This window comes from Fistularia commersonii, chromosome 5 (genome assembly GCF_037954325.1).
Source record: "Fistularia commersonii isolate RoL2024-O1a breed Wild chromosome 5, RoL_Fcom_v1.0, whole genome shotgun sequence".
Lineage (NCBI taxonomy): Eukaryota > Metazoa > Chordata > Actinopteri > Syngnathiformes > Fistulariidae > Fistularia > Fistularia commersonii.
In genome coordinates, this window is record NC_141288.1 from 6,486,701 (window position 1) to 6,501,677 (window position 14,977).

General features: G+C 43.0%; 1 protein-coding gene across 1 annotated transcript in view; it reads left to right on the forward strand.

Annotated features, from left to right (window-relative positions):
- LOC147233969 (liprin-beta-1-like) overlaps positions 1 to 14,977 on the forward strand; it is a 46,849-nt gene that overhangs the window by 9,388 nt on the left and 22,484 nt on the right. The window contains exons 2-3 of the mRNA XM_086146646.1: positions 8,889 to 8,969; positions 11,419 to 11,624. Coding sequence (XP_086002772.1) covers positions 8,906 to 8,969; positions 11,419 to 11,624 — 270 coding nt within the window. The 5' untranslated portion in view covers positions 8,889 to 8,905. The remainder of the gene's footprint in view (positions 1 to 8,888; positions 8,970 to 11,418; positions 11,625 to 14,977) is intronic.

The window sequence follows — 14,977 nt, forward strand, 5'->3', positions numbered from 1 at the left end:
CATCTGGGTGATCCAGAGGACTCATGGGAGACAGTTTTGTGGTCAGATGAGACCAAAATAGAACTTTTTAGTCTTAACATTTGCCGTGTTTGGAGGAAGACGAAGGATGACTATCATCCCAATCATACCATACCCACAGTGAAGCATTGGGATGCAAGCATTATTCTCTGGGGTGTTTTTCAGCACAGTGGCCAGAACGACTGCGTTGTTTTAGAAAGAGGATGAACGGGGCCATGGATTGTGAGATATTGGGCAAAAACCTCCTTCCCTCAGTCAGAGCATTGAAGATGGGTCATGGCTGGGTCTTCCGACATGACAATGACCTGAAACACATGGCCAGGAAAACCTGGGAGTGGCTCTATAAGAAGCATATCAAGGTTCTGGAGTGGCCGAGCCAGTCTCCAGACCTCAATCTAATTGAATATCTTAGGAAGGAGCTGAAACTCTGTGTTGCTCAGCGACAGCCCTGAAACCTGAGTGAACTTAGAGAAGATCTATATGGAGGAGTGGGCAAAAATCCCTGCTGCAGTGTGTGCAAACCTGGTGAGAACCTTTAGGAACCCTTTGACCCCTGTAATTGTTAACAAATGGTTCTGTACCAAATATTAAAATTGTTTGACTCAAGGGATCAAATACTTATTTGACCCTGTAATTTACAAATAGATTGTTAAAAAAATCATACAAGGTGATTTCCGATTTCTATTTTTTTTTAATTTTGATTCATTCTCTAACAGTGGAAATGCACCAATGATGAAAATTTTAGACCCCACCATGATTTCTAAGTGGGAGAACTTGCAAATTCATGGATGATCAAATACTTATTGAGCTGACTGTATATTGGTATCGAAAAGGGGACATTATTATATTTTGTGTCTTTACGCAGCATCTGTTACTTCTCGTCAGTCCTTGCTGTGCATTTACTGCCTGCATCATTGCTTTGTGTTCCTGTTTGTGCTGACATCTTGGCTATTAGGCAGGCAATTTTAGATGTTTCTTCACATTCAAGCAGCTCTTCTCTGATCTGAAGAAAACTAGTGGTTGTCACAAGGCTTGCGCATCAAACTTGAGTTTTGTTCATTTGATGAAGGTATAGGAAATATTAAGGGGATGAGATTTCATATTTTTCTGCCATGTGACTGTCACACGAGGCTTTGATTGTTTCTCAGAAGTGACTCAATCCAACATGGTTACTGCATGTTTGAAGTTTCAGAAACTGCTTTTTGCTCAATAAGTGATTTCATATGAAATGGAAGATTTGGTGCTTTACCAGAAGACAGGAAGAGCTTAGTAGGGGTGCAAACTAGTCAGCAAACTGATTTATTCCATCACGAGATGGTAGTGGTATTCTTGTTTTGTTTCAGAGCAGACAGCAGAATGTGTAATGTAAGAGAGCACAGTGCCTTACTTCTTTTCATTCTGGTTGTTGTGTCCAGCATTCAAAGGAAGACAGAACATTTTTGGGCCCTCATCAGAATTTTTTTCTCCGGTGAAGGGGATAAGCTTTATGTTTCTCCCACTCAGGGAAAATAAACAGCTGATCAAACATAGCTTCCACCCTGGTGGGTGTGACTGGTGCTTTCCCATCACACCACAGAAATACCTGCAGTGGCTGACATGTCAGGTACATTTGCTTGGTCCTCTGCAACCTTAAACACTCAAACTATAAATCTTAATTTGTCTAATTTTCTCTAATTTCAAGGCTTTTAGCTGCTCTTGTTGACTAAGAGTGCGGTTTTGTGTTGTTTTAAAGAGCAGGATGAGGTTCTTTTGTACAGGTACCCTGTAAACATTCTTTCAGAACTGATCAATAATATGTTCAGTGAACTGTGCAAATACGCCCAGTTCAACGTGTGTGTGTGCGTGTGCTTGTGTGTAAGTAACTGTTTGAGGAATCTCCTTTTCAGTGTGTAGAAGCAGTGGGCAAAATGGAAAAATTAGATTCATGATAAATATAAACAATCAGTCATACATATCTCAACATGTGTGCGTGCGTGTTCAATTCCATTACTTAATTTTTCATTCATCCATCCATCTTCCCCCACTTATCCGGAGTCGGGTCGGTGGGGCAGCAGTCGGAGCAGTTAGGCCCAGACCACCCTCTCCCCGCCACACGGCCTCTCTGGGGGGACCCCAAGGTGGGACCAGCCTGGAGACATAGTCTCTTTAGTGTGTCCTGGGTCTTCACCGTGGTCTCCTCTCAGATGGATATGCCTGATATACCTCCCCCAGGAGGTGTCAGGAGGCATCCTGACCAGATGCCTGAGTCACCTCATCTGACTGCTCTCTACGCAGAGGAGCAGCAGCTCTACTTCGAGCTCCTCCCGGATGACCGAACTTCTCACCCTATCTCTAAGGGAGAGTCCGGCCACCCTGCCGAGGAAACTCATTTTGGCCGCTTGTATCCGCAATCTCATGAACAAGACCCCGAGATACTTGAACTCCTCAACTTGGGCCAGGACCTCTTCCCTGACCCGGAATGGGCATTCCACTTGTTTCTGGTTCAGCACCATGTTCCCGGATTTGAAGGTGCTGATCCTCATCCCAGTCGCTCTATACTCTGTTCCGAACCGTTCCAGTGAGATTTGGAGATCATGGCCTGATGAAGCCAACAGAACCACATCATCTGCAAAAAGCAGAGACTCGATCCTGGGGCCACCAAACCAGATCCCCTCAATGCTCTGGCTGTTGGTCATAAGTTTTGGTGTTGGTCACCAAACTTATAAGTGTTGGTCAAGTTTTGAACAGAATTGATGACAAAGGGCAGCTCTGGCTGAGTCCAATTCTCACTGGAAACTGGTCTGGCTTACAATCGGCAATGCGGATCAAGCTCTGATATCGATCATACAGGGACGGAAGAGCCTATATGACAAGGTTCGGTACCCCATACTCCTGGAGCACCCCCCACAGAATTGCCCCTCGAACACGGTTGAATGCCTTCTCCAGATCCACTAAACACATGTAGACTGGTTGTACAAACTCCCATGCCCCCTCGAGTACCCTGCCGAGGGTATAGAGCTCGTCCACTGTTCCACGGCCAGGATGAAAATCACACTGCTCCTCCTGGATCCGAGGATCCTCTTCTCCAGCACTGCTGAATAGACCTTACAAGGGAGGCTGAGGAGTGTGATCCTCCTGTAGTTGAAGGACACCCTCCGATCCCCCTTTTTAAAAAGGGGGATCACCACCCCGTTCTGCCAGTCCTGCGGCACCGTCCCTGACATCCATGCTTCAGAGGTGTTTCAGCCAGAACAGTCCTACAGCATCCAGAGCCGTGGAGCCCCAATTTCTTCTAAATATGCACTGATACATTTTTGATTTCTTGATAATTTTGTGGTAGCTTAAGGTGTTTATTGGGATTGCTTTCGTTGAGTTTCACACAGTGTCTGTTATAGTTAGGTTTCGATAATTTTTGGGTATTTTCATTTTGAGTTTTCGGTGGTATCTTAATTAGTTGTTCATTCTTTCCTTTACACGGATCAGTCATCCTGGTCCCTTTGCAGAAAAACAACCCCAAAGCATGATGTTTTCACCCCCATGCCTCACAGTAGGTACAGTGTTATTCGGATGCAACTCAGCATTCTTTCTCCTCCAAACAAGACAAGTTGAGTTTTTACCAAAAAGTTCTATTTTGGTTTCAATTGACCATAGGAGATTCTCCCAATCCTCCTCCAGACCATCCAAATGCTCCCTAGCAAACTTCAGACGGGCCTGGACATTTACTGGCTTAAGCAGGGGGACATGTCTGGCACTGCAGGATTTCAGTCCCGTGGCGGTGAAGTGTGTTACTGATGGTAGTCTTTGTTACTGTAGTCCTAGCCCTCTGCAGGTAATTCACTAGGTCCTCCCACGTCGTTCTGGAATTTTTGCTCATCGTTCTTGTGATAATTTTGACCCCACGGGGTGAGATCTTGTGTGGAACCCCAAATCAAGGAAGATTATCAGTTTGATTTTCTAATAATTGCTCCCACAGTTGATTTCTTCACCCCAGGCTGCTTACCTATTCCAGATTCAGTCTTACCAGCCTGGTGCAGGTCTACAGTTTTGTCTCTGGTGTCTTTTGGCTGCTCTTCTGGTCTTGGCTATAGTGGAGTTTGGAGTGTGACTCTTTGAGGTTGTGGACAGGTGTCTTTCATACTGATTACCGGTTCAAACAGGTGCCATTAATACAGGTAATGTCTGGAGGACAGATGAGCCTCTTGAAGAAGAATTTACAGATCTGTGGGAGCCAGAAATCTTGCTTGTTTGTAGGTGACAAATACTTAATTTCCACCATAATTTGCAAATACATTCTTTCCTATGATAAAAAGTACAGACCTCTATCACCTTTTTATTGGGAGAACTTGCACAATTGGTGGCTGACTTCTTCTTTTGGCTTTTCCATTCAGGGGTCGCCACAGTGAATCAACTTGCTCAATGTACCCTATTCTCTGTATCCTCCTCTCTCACACCAACTACCTTCATATTCTCTCTCACTACGTCCATAAATCTTCTCTTTGGTCTTCCTTGAGACCTCTTGCCTGGTAGCTCCAATTTCAGCATCCGTCTACCAATAGATTCTCTATTCCTCCTTTGTACATGACCAAACCATCTCAGTCTGGGCTCTCTGACCATCTCTCCAAAACATCTAATGTGCTGTTCCTCTGATAGACTCATTCCTGATCTTATCCATCCTAGTCACTCCCAAAGAGGACCTCAACATCTTCATCACTGCAACCTCTAGTTCTGCTTCTTGCCTTTCTGTCATTGTGACAGTTTCTAGGCCATACAGCATTGCTGGTCTCACCACTGTCTTGTACACCTTTCCTATTATTCTGGCCGATAGTCTTCTATCACATGGTATCTCTGACACTTTTCTCCACCCATTCCAAGAGACCCGTCTCTACACCTCTTTTCCACACTCTCCATTGCTCTGGACTGTTGACCCAAAGTACATGAAATCCTCCAGCTTCTTGATCTCCACTCCCTGTAGCCTCGCCATTACACCCGAGTTCCTCTCATTCACACACATATATTCCATCTTGCTGCGACTAACTTTCATTCCTCACCTTTCCAGAGTATACCCCCACCTCTCTAGATTTTCCTCTACCTGTTTTCTGCTCTCACGACAGATCACAATGTCATCAGCAAACATCATGGTCCATGGAGATTCCTGTCAAACCTCATCTGTCTGCCTGTCCTTCACCATTGCGAACAAGCAGGGTCTCAGAGCTGATCCCTGATGGAGTCCCACCTCCATCTTGAACTTCTCTGTTACCCCTACAGCACACCGTACCAGTGTCTCACAGCTAGCATAGATGTCCTGCGCCAGTTTAACATACCTCTCTGCCACTCCAGACTTCCTCATACAATACCAGAGCTCCTCTCTTGGCACCCTGTCCTATACTTTTTCTATGTTTACAAAAACACAGTGCAGCTCCCTCTGTACTTCCATATTAGCATTCTCAATGTAAATACTGCATCTGTAGTCCTCTTTCTAGGCATGAAGCCATACTGCTGTTCACAAATGCTAACTTCTGCTCTCAGTCTAGTTTCCACTACTCTTTTCCATAATTTAATTGTATGGCTCATCAACTTTATCCCTCTATAGTTGCCGCAATTCTGCACATCCCCTTTATTCTTAAAAATAGGCACCAGCACACTTTGTCTCCATTCTTTAGGCATCGTCTCACTCTCCAAGATTCTGTTGAATAATCGAGTCAGAAACTCTACCGCTGCCTCTCCTAGACACTTACACACCTCCACGGATATATCATCAGGACCATTGCTTTTCCACTCTTCATCCTCTTCAATGCTTCCCTCACATTTTTTTCACTAATTTGTGCTACTTTGTGGTCTACAATAGTCACCTCTTCTACCCTTGCCTCTCTGTCATTTTCCCTGTTGTACATCCTTTCCACCATTATCTCTGTTTCACCAACCTGTATTGATCATTCTCACCCTCCTTACTATCCAACCGAGCATACAAGTCACCGTATACCCTTTGTTTTGCCTTTGCCACCTCTATCTTTACCTTTCGCCGCATCTCCCTGAACTCCTGTCTGTTTTCTTCAGTCCTCTCAGTATTCCGCTTCTTCTTTGCTAACCACTTTCTCTGTATATACTCATGCACTTCCTCATTCCACCACCAAGTCTACTTATCTACTTTCCTTCCAGATGACACACCAAGTACTCGTCTACCTTTCTCCCTAATAACACTAGCTGTTGTTGTCCAATCATCTGGAAGCTCACCCTGACCATCCAGAGCCTTTCTTAACTCCTCCCTGAAAACCATACAACACTCCTCCCTTTTCAGCTTCCACCCCTTTGTCGTCTACTCTGCCTTTGTCCTCTTCATCTTCCTTGTCACCAGAGTCATCCTACACGCCACCATCTTATGCTGTCTGGCGAGACTCTCACCTACAACTACTTTGCAGTCACAAATCTCTTTCAGGTTACCTCGTCGATACAAGATGTAGTCTACTTGCGTGCTCCTACCTCCGCTCTTATAAGTTACCCTATGTTCCTTTTTTCTTTTTAAAAAAGGTGTTCACGACAGTCATTTCCATCCTTTTTGCAAAATCTACCACCATCCATCCCTCTGCATTCCTATCCTGTATACCAAATCTGCCCATCACTTTTTCATCCCCTCTATTGCCTTCACCAACATGTCCATTGAAGTCAGCACCAATTACCACTCTCTCATTTTTGGGAATATTCTGCATAACTTCATCTAACTCAATCCAGAACTTCTCCTTCTCTTCAAATTCACATCCCATCTGCGAGGCATAGCCACTAACAACATTGATTATCACACCTTCAATTTCCAGTTTCAGACTCAAAAGTCTATCTGACACTCTTTTCACCTCTCGGACATTCCTAACAAACTCCTCCTTCAAGATAACTCCTACTCCATTACTCTTCTTGTCAGCACCATGATAGTACAACTTAAAGCCTGCTCCTAAGCTTCTAGCCTTCTACCTTTCCACCTGGTCTCCTGGACACACAGTATATCCACCTTCCTTCTCTGCATCACGTCAACCAACTCTACCTTTTCCTGTCCTAGTCCTGATATTCAAAGTCCCTTCTCTCAGTCCCAGGCTCTTTCCTTCCTTTCCTCCTCTCTCTGCTTCCGAACACGCCCTCCTCCTCTTCTTCTTGTTCTTGTTCTTCAACCCACAGTTGCCCAATTTCCAATGGTACCCTCTAGGTCATCAGTACCAATGGCGGTTGTTGTTAACCTGGTTCTCGACCGATCTGGTATGGTATGGTTATGGTTGACTCGCATGTTCTGTTTTGCCAAAGGTTTTACGCCGTATGCCCTTCCTGATGCAACCCTCTGCATTTATCCAGGCTTGGGACAGGCTCAGGTAGACACTGCTCCGTGCCCCCCCAAGGCAGGCTTGGGGAGACACGGGCCAGTGCTGCCCTAAATTCTATATAGCACTTAAGACCCCTTTTGTTTACAAGAAGACCTTCCCCCGCCCATTTATGCCACTGGTTTAATTTGTCTCTTAATATATATATTTTGCCCTGCTGGGTACGACTGTGACCTCGAGTTGCCCCCTTCCCTCCCAACATGGGACCTATGAACATGTGTTTTTTCTATGAACCTATGTGTTTTCATGTTAGTTCTGGCCTTTTTTTTTTCTTCACACACCCACAAATACTTGGCCCCTCCAAATCAGATCAGGTTTGAAGTGATAAGTGGTCAATGGAAGTAAAGCAGAGCCATGTGATGAGTGTTTGAATTCAGAAGTCATGGGGTTGCTGTCCAGCTTTGTAATCAACGTTTGAGATGCCATGCATGCCGACGATATTCGGCCAAAGACCCCTGGGAGAATGGCGTCCTTATTCCAGCAGATGAACACCCGTGACTCTCTGCCTGGCGGATATGAAGGCTCCTGGTTAAATAAGTCCCGGAGATAATTTTTTGGTTATTCTGTCTTGGGCAGCAAGTTTTTCTTTGGCATAGAAAGTAGGAAATGCAACAGTTTTTTGGTAGGAGAGAGGGACTTGTACCATTATTCGATTATAGATAATGATGTTATACTTATTGAATATGTAGGGCATAATGCAGTCAGCCTTTGTTGTCTAAATCTGAACTTTCACAGTAACAAAGCACCTTATTGTGACTCTAAATGCTCAATCTGGAGATCATTATAAAGTTACTTAAATTATTTCCCTGGCGCATGGGGGCGCTGTGTGGGCATCTTCTTTAAATAATCAAATTCTGTAGCCAGGGTTAATGAGTCAGGATGATGAGGGCAAAAGGTGAGGTTTGTTTACAGAGCATGGGAAAGAAAATTATGAAAGGCGTCATTTCATTTTGAGTGTGTATATATATGCTGTTGTTTAGAGGATTTTCTTATTATTGAAACCAGTAAATAACCCCTCAGCTCCATATTTCAATTGATTACTCAAGTAATAATGTTTCACCTTCTTAAGAAATGTTTCTTAAACATTTTTAATTAATTAAAGCCAACATTTTCCAAGAATCTGTCATTTCCAACAAAGAACAGCTAACAGTTGTAAAAATCATCTTTGTGTAATTATCTAAGCAAAATAATCAAAAAATGAAATTAGTTCCCAGTTTGTGGAAAATCATCCAAACATTTGCAAGCAATGAACTAAAAGTAAATTTTAAAAAAGGCAGTTTACAAAATTATAAGAAAAACTTATTTCTAAAAGAGAAAATGTCCCATCAAAGCCTCAGCTTTCTCTTCTCCATCAGACGTTAAGCTGCTGACTAATTGTCGTTGAGGTTTACACAAGCCAGAAGCGTCAGTTACTTGAGTACCATCATGCCTGGTTCGTGTTTACTGAAAACACTTGGGATCTCCTGATGTTGAATTTTGAGAAATAGCTATTCTTGATTCATCAGGCTTTAAATATCTCCTCTCCATCCTCAGATCCAAACGGGTGAAGGATGATGTCTGACGCCAGCGAGATGTTGGCGGCGGCGCTGGAGCAAATGGATGGGATTATAGCAGGTAACACTTGGATTATAGAATTTTTTTATTTTGTTTTTTACAATTGGCATGGCTGAGAATGAGCTCGAACCACATCTGGAAGTCATTTAAATCTTGGGGCAGTCCAGTTGATAGTAGCACAACGTGTCCTCCTCATAAACGTCCTGAGTTAATGCTGCTGCAAAGTATGCCTCAAGATCACTTTTCTGCCTCCACTGCATTCCTTCAAGAGAACCCAAAGTTTCCATTGTCCCTGCAATGACGGAAACTAATGATTATTCAAGCTCGGTGAGTTTGAAATGCAAACCCCAGCTCGGGAGCTTTTTTTTGGCCACCCTCTGTATAATTGTACCACTGCAGACGAGCGTAGCAGACTTCACTTTCATAGTCCTGACTTTTTTTTTTCCACTGTTGGGTGTAATTATAGCACTGACCTTTTTCCAATGGGAGCGAGGCAACCAATCATGTGACAATCACCAAGCAACCCCCAACTCGCCCCACGCCACCCCTGCTAGCCCCTCTTGTCTCTGCAGAAACCACATTAGCCATAGAGCCCCACTGCCTGGCTACTGTTTGCTTGCCATGATTATTTGAATATTTATTTATCTAGCACCCTCACTGTTACCATCAGACGTATTCATTATGGCTGACATTTAAGATGGATGGCAGATGGTACGGAGGCTGCAGCTTGTGGCAGAAGCATCCTGCTTTGAGGCCTGGGAAACCTGTGGCTGTTTTTCTGCAAATTCTGAAAAGTCTGGTTTCCAAAGATACACATTTTATATAATCCCTGTTTTGCATATATGGTGTCACAGATGGATAAGAGGCTCTTGCCTGCTCAGAGTTTTGATGGGCTTGTTCATGCAGAGGAGGAAAGAGCAGCAGGGATCCCATACTTCCTGGAGAACCTGGAGAATAGCTGAGCACTTTTACAGTTATGGAGAATGCATGGAAAACCATAGAAAATCTTATATCTGTTGTCATCCTTGTAAATTATTCAAACACTTTACTGTCTTGTTTTCTTTACAAAACATGATGTTATTGCACATTTTGAGTAGTTAGGATATAGCTGATAAGGGTGCATTTTTTTTTATAAAAGGAAAGTAGATAGTTTCTTTGCCAAAGGGTTGATCCAATAAAGTTCACAATCAGCAATAATGACATTATGCATTGTTCATATGAACACAGGATTAAATCTTCTCAACCCCACATGATTCCCCTCATGTTTTTGCTCGCAAAAACATCAGTTATTTTGCAACATATCTTCATTTATCACAAAGGACAGTTGAAAAAATATTGAGAGGGGAAAATGAGACGCTGCAGTTGTTCCACAGTCTATGGATAGGCCACTGTAATTTTATTTTTAAATTTTTCTAAAATTTTTGTAAATGCACAGCAGGAACACTGGCAGAACATGCAGTGAGTAAAATGACTTGCCTTGGAGAAATTGTAATATACACACACACATAGACATCTATCAACATGTGACAAGGCTGGTAGTGGAAACAAAAATCATCAGAATGTTGCTTCATTCCTCTGCTAGCATCAGTTTGCGGTATATAAACACACATCGGGCGACCCCGTATCTGTTTAATTACGTCCGCAGAGGGGATGGAACCGTTTGACTATCTGGCTGGTATCACAATGGGACCCCATCCATCAGTATTGCATGCCTTGAAGCTTCCATGTCCCTTTCATCTCTTCCCAAATGTAAAACAATGAAGTCACATGGGTGCGCAAAATTATAATTCTAAATGCTGGACATGAATTGTTGAACCGTCTTTCACCACAATATGGCATTAAATTCCAGGAATGGCTAATATTTTAGTCTGAAAACAGGATATGGCGTAAAAGGAAACTTGAGATCAGGACAATGGTAGAATTAACTGGTTCTTGCTCTTGAAAAAAAAAAACAAATAAAAAAAGGAAAAACAAATGAAACTCTTGTTACTGAAAATTTTAAACAGACAAATACGTGCAAATCTGACAGATGAGCACAATGGATAATGGCATCACCATTTATACATTTTTTTCAATCCCTTTTCTGATGGCTATCAGAAGGGAGAGGATTAAAGTTGTGTGTACATTTTTTATTTAGAAGGAACAAAGTAAGACCAAATTCAAAGTTCTGAATTAAATATCAGCATCAATTCTTAATTGCATTTCTGAAATTAGTGATGGAAAAGCAAGACAGGGAAAGATGTTAAAAGTTGTGGAAAAAAAAGGAATGTTTCAATTATTCCAAATACATTTTGTTATGTCCTTAATCTCTCACCTTTTGAAGGAAAACAATATATTCTTACTTGAAACCTTTTTTCCCCAGATGTCTACCTTCAATCCCTGGGAATTTTAGTTTTGAATAACAGAAAGGGAAAAACTGCAGTAAAAAGCTGCCCCGATCTCCTGAAGAGCACCCAGCTTTACTGTTTGCTGTGGATCCATTTGAATCCTTGTCACTTACTCCCCCCAGGCTCCAAGGCCATGGACTACTCCAATGGGCTGTTTGACTGCCAGTCGCCCACCTCCCCCTTCTTGGGTGGTCTTCGGGTCCTTCACCTGCTGGAGGACCTGCGGGCAGCACTGGAGCTCATGGACAACGAGGAGAGGGACAACCTGCGATGCCAGATTCCTGATTCTACAGCAGAGGGGCTGGCAGAGTGGCTGCAGGGTCGTATGGTGAGGCAGACCTACCTCTTCAGAGGCAAATGTCATCTAAATGTCATCTAACTCAGTGGTTCCCAACCCTTGGGAAATAATCGATTATTTCTTGTGCGGCCCGGTACCAGTCTGTGGATCAACTGGTACTGGGCCGCACAAGAAATAATCGATTATTTCCGTTGGATTTATTATCTGAGTCTGAACAATCTTTTTTGAAAAATCTTTTATTTAGAAAAATGACCGGAATCTCTCAGTTACATCTTGGTCACTTGCGTGCCAAAAATGTAATCCGCAAGCTAGCAAAATGAGTAAAAAACAGACGTCAGGCGGAAAGTTTCTTTTCGTAGGGGAAAGGCCTAGTGAAGAGACAGAAGAAGAGCGTACAACTTCCAAGAAAAAGAAAGATTTTAACAGATAATACCAGGTGTTCTACTTGAAATGTGGATTTATCGTAACAGGTGATTCCCACAGTCCAAGCCGCTCTGCATAATATGTGGCAATTAGGCAATGAAGCCTTCATTATACTCATGTTATGTTGTTGGCGCAATGTTACGAGGAAGCTGCTAATAAAGTTGTATATGAGTACACAGTGGATTCACGTTTATTGAATAAGATGAATAAAAACAGAAATGTCAGGCTTCCTCAAAGTGTTAATTTCATGAACCCAGTAGTTGGTTGAGCCTCCTTTTTCATGAATTTCTGCATCAATGCAGTGTAGCATGGAGGCGGTCAGCCTGTGGCATTGCTCATATGTAGTGAAAGCCCAGGGTGCTTTGATAGTAGCCTTCAGGTCATCTGCATTCTTGGGTCTGGTGTCTCCCATCTTCCTCTTGATAATACCTCATCGATTTTCTGTGGGGTTCAGGTCAGGTGAGTTTGCCAGCCAATCAAGCACATTAACACCATGATCATTGAACCACCTCTAGGTACCTTTGGTAGTGTGGGCAGTTGCCAAGTCCTGCTGGAAAAGGAAATCGGCATCTCCATGAGGCTTGTCAGCAGAGGAGGCATGCAGTGCTCTAAAATTTCCTGGTCGATTGCTATATAGACTTCAGAAACATCAGAAAACACAGTTGACCAAGAGCAGCACATGACATCGCAGGCCAAATCATCTCAGACTGGAAACTTCACTCTGGCCATGTGGATTCTGTGCCTCTTCACGCTTCCTCTAGACTTTGGGACCTTGATATCCAATGTTGAAATTTACTTTCATCCTGTTCAGGAGTGGCTTGACACAAGGAATGCAACTTTTGTAATCCATGCCTAGGATATATCTGTGCACTGACTCCAGCCTCAGTCCACTCCTTGTGAAGCTCCCCCAAATTCTTGAATGAATTTTGTTAGACAGTCCTCTAAAGGCTGCAGGTATTCCTTTTGCTAGTGCACCTTTTTCCTACAGCATGGTTTCCTTCCACCAAACACTATGAATATTCTTGGACACAGCACTCTGTGAACGACCAGCTTCTTAAGCAATTACCTTTTGTGGCTTATCCTTTTTGTGAAGAGTGCCAATGACTGTCTTCTGGACATGTGTCAAGTCAGCAGTCTTCCCCATGATTGCATAGCCTATTGTACCAGACTTTGAGGCCATTCAAAGGCTCATGAAACCTTTGCCAGTGTTTTGGGGTAATTAGTTGTTTAGGGTGTCACACTAGGACTTTCCATAACTGATGTTTTTCAAAACATCTAAAAAAAAACAAAAATGAACAGGTCCAGTTCTTACGACAATGCTACAGGCATATCATGACCTGGATGGCCCTTTATCTGCCCCGTCTACATCAAGATGTGCGCAAAAGACCAGAGAAAAGTATGTGCAAAATACAGGGTAGTTTATACTGCTCTGCAATTGAAATGTTATTTTGCCTCTTGAAAAAAAATTGTTATTTATTTCTTTTTAATGCTTGTCTCAAAGATTTTGGGATGCAAGTCTAAGTGCACAGAGCTGATACAGTTCAAAACATGCAGAAGGTTATTTATGGGTGAAAAATGGCCTAGATGTGTAAATGAAACTGAATGGTCATATTGTCTCTGTATGTGGCCCTGCGATGAACTGTACCCCGCCTCTTATCCAATGACAGCCAGGCTAGGCTCTAGCATCCCTGCGACCCAGAGCGCAGGTTGTGATAAATAATGGATAGACTTTATGGACGGGGAAAAAAAAAATCTGCTAAACATTGGCTTAAATAAAAAAAAAAAAAATGAAGCATTGATCCAGAAAAAAAATACTTTGAAAGCAGTAAGAATTTGTTATTGAAAATCTCCTGGAAATTACATCAAAAATCTGGAATTTTTTCTTCTAAATCTGCAAGAAGTTGTTAAAAGAATACCAGAAAATGATCGAAAACGTCTTTGCGAACGACATTGCTGATTTACCAATATCTGATTAATTAATGCCTGTTTTCTCTTCGTGACTAGCTTTGGCATGCTTATGTCATCTTATAAAAGCTCAGACCTGGAAGATGAGACAAAACGACATGAAACGTAGCATGGTTTAATGTTACAGTCTGCTTTGTGTCTTGGTCCTGTTCCATCTCTCCTGGAACGCTGTTGTTTATGGTGAATGTGTTGTTAGGACATGCTTCCTGCCTTATGTAGGTCTATAGAATTCCTGCTGGGGATGGTTTCCATCCTCCCAGCACTGGTCAAATCAGACGCCGCCTATTTTTCTTCCCACACATCGTTTTCTCACCATGTGTGGTGCAGCCTCAGGGTGGCACAGGCCGGTGTCTCCCTGAGCCAGCCTCGGGGGGGGGGGGGCACAGAGCAGTATCTCCCTGAGCCGGTCCCTAGCCCAGATAAATGCAAAGGGTTGTGTCAGTAAGGGCACCCAGCGTAAAACTTTTGCCAAAACCAAACATGCAAATCAAACATAATAACCAGATCATACCATATTGGTCGAGCCCCGAGTTAACTACGACCGCCACTGGATTCAGATGACCTGCAGGGAACCAATGTAAACTGGGTTACTGTAGGTCAAAAGAGTTGAGGAAGACATGTTTGGAAGCAAAGAGAGAAGAGGAAAGGCAAGAGTCTGGGACTGAGAATAGGGACTTTGAATATCAGGACTAGGACAGGAAAAGGCAGAGTTGGTCAACATGATGCAGAGTAGGAAAGTGGATATACTATGTGTCCAGGAGACCGGATGGAAAGGTAGTAAGGCTAGAAGCTTAGGAGCAGGCTTTAAGTTGTACTATCATGGTATTGACAGGAAGAGAAATGGAGTAGGAGCTATCTTGAAGGAGGAGTTTGTTAGGAATGATCTGAAGGTGAAAAGAATGTCAGATAGACTTATGAGTCTGATACGGGAAATCGAAGGTGTGATATTCAATGTTATCAGTGGCTATGTCCCGCAGGTGGGATGCAAGTTTGAG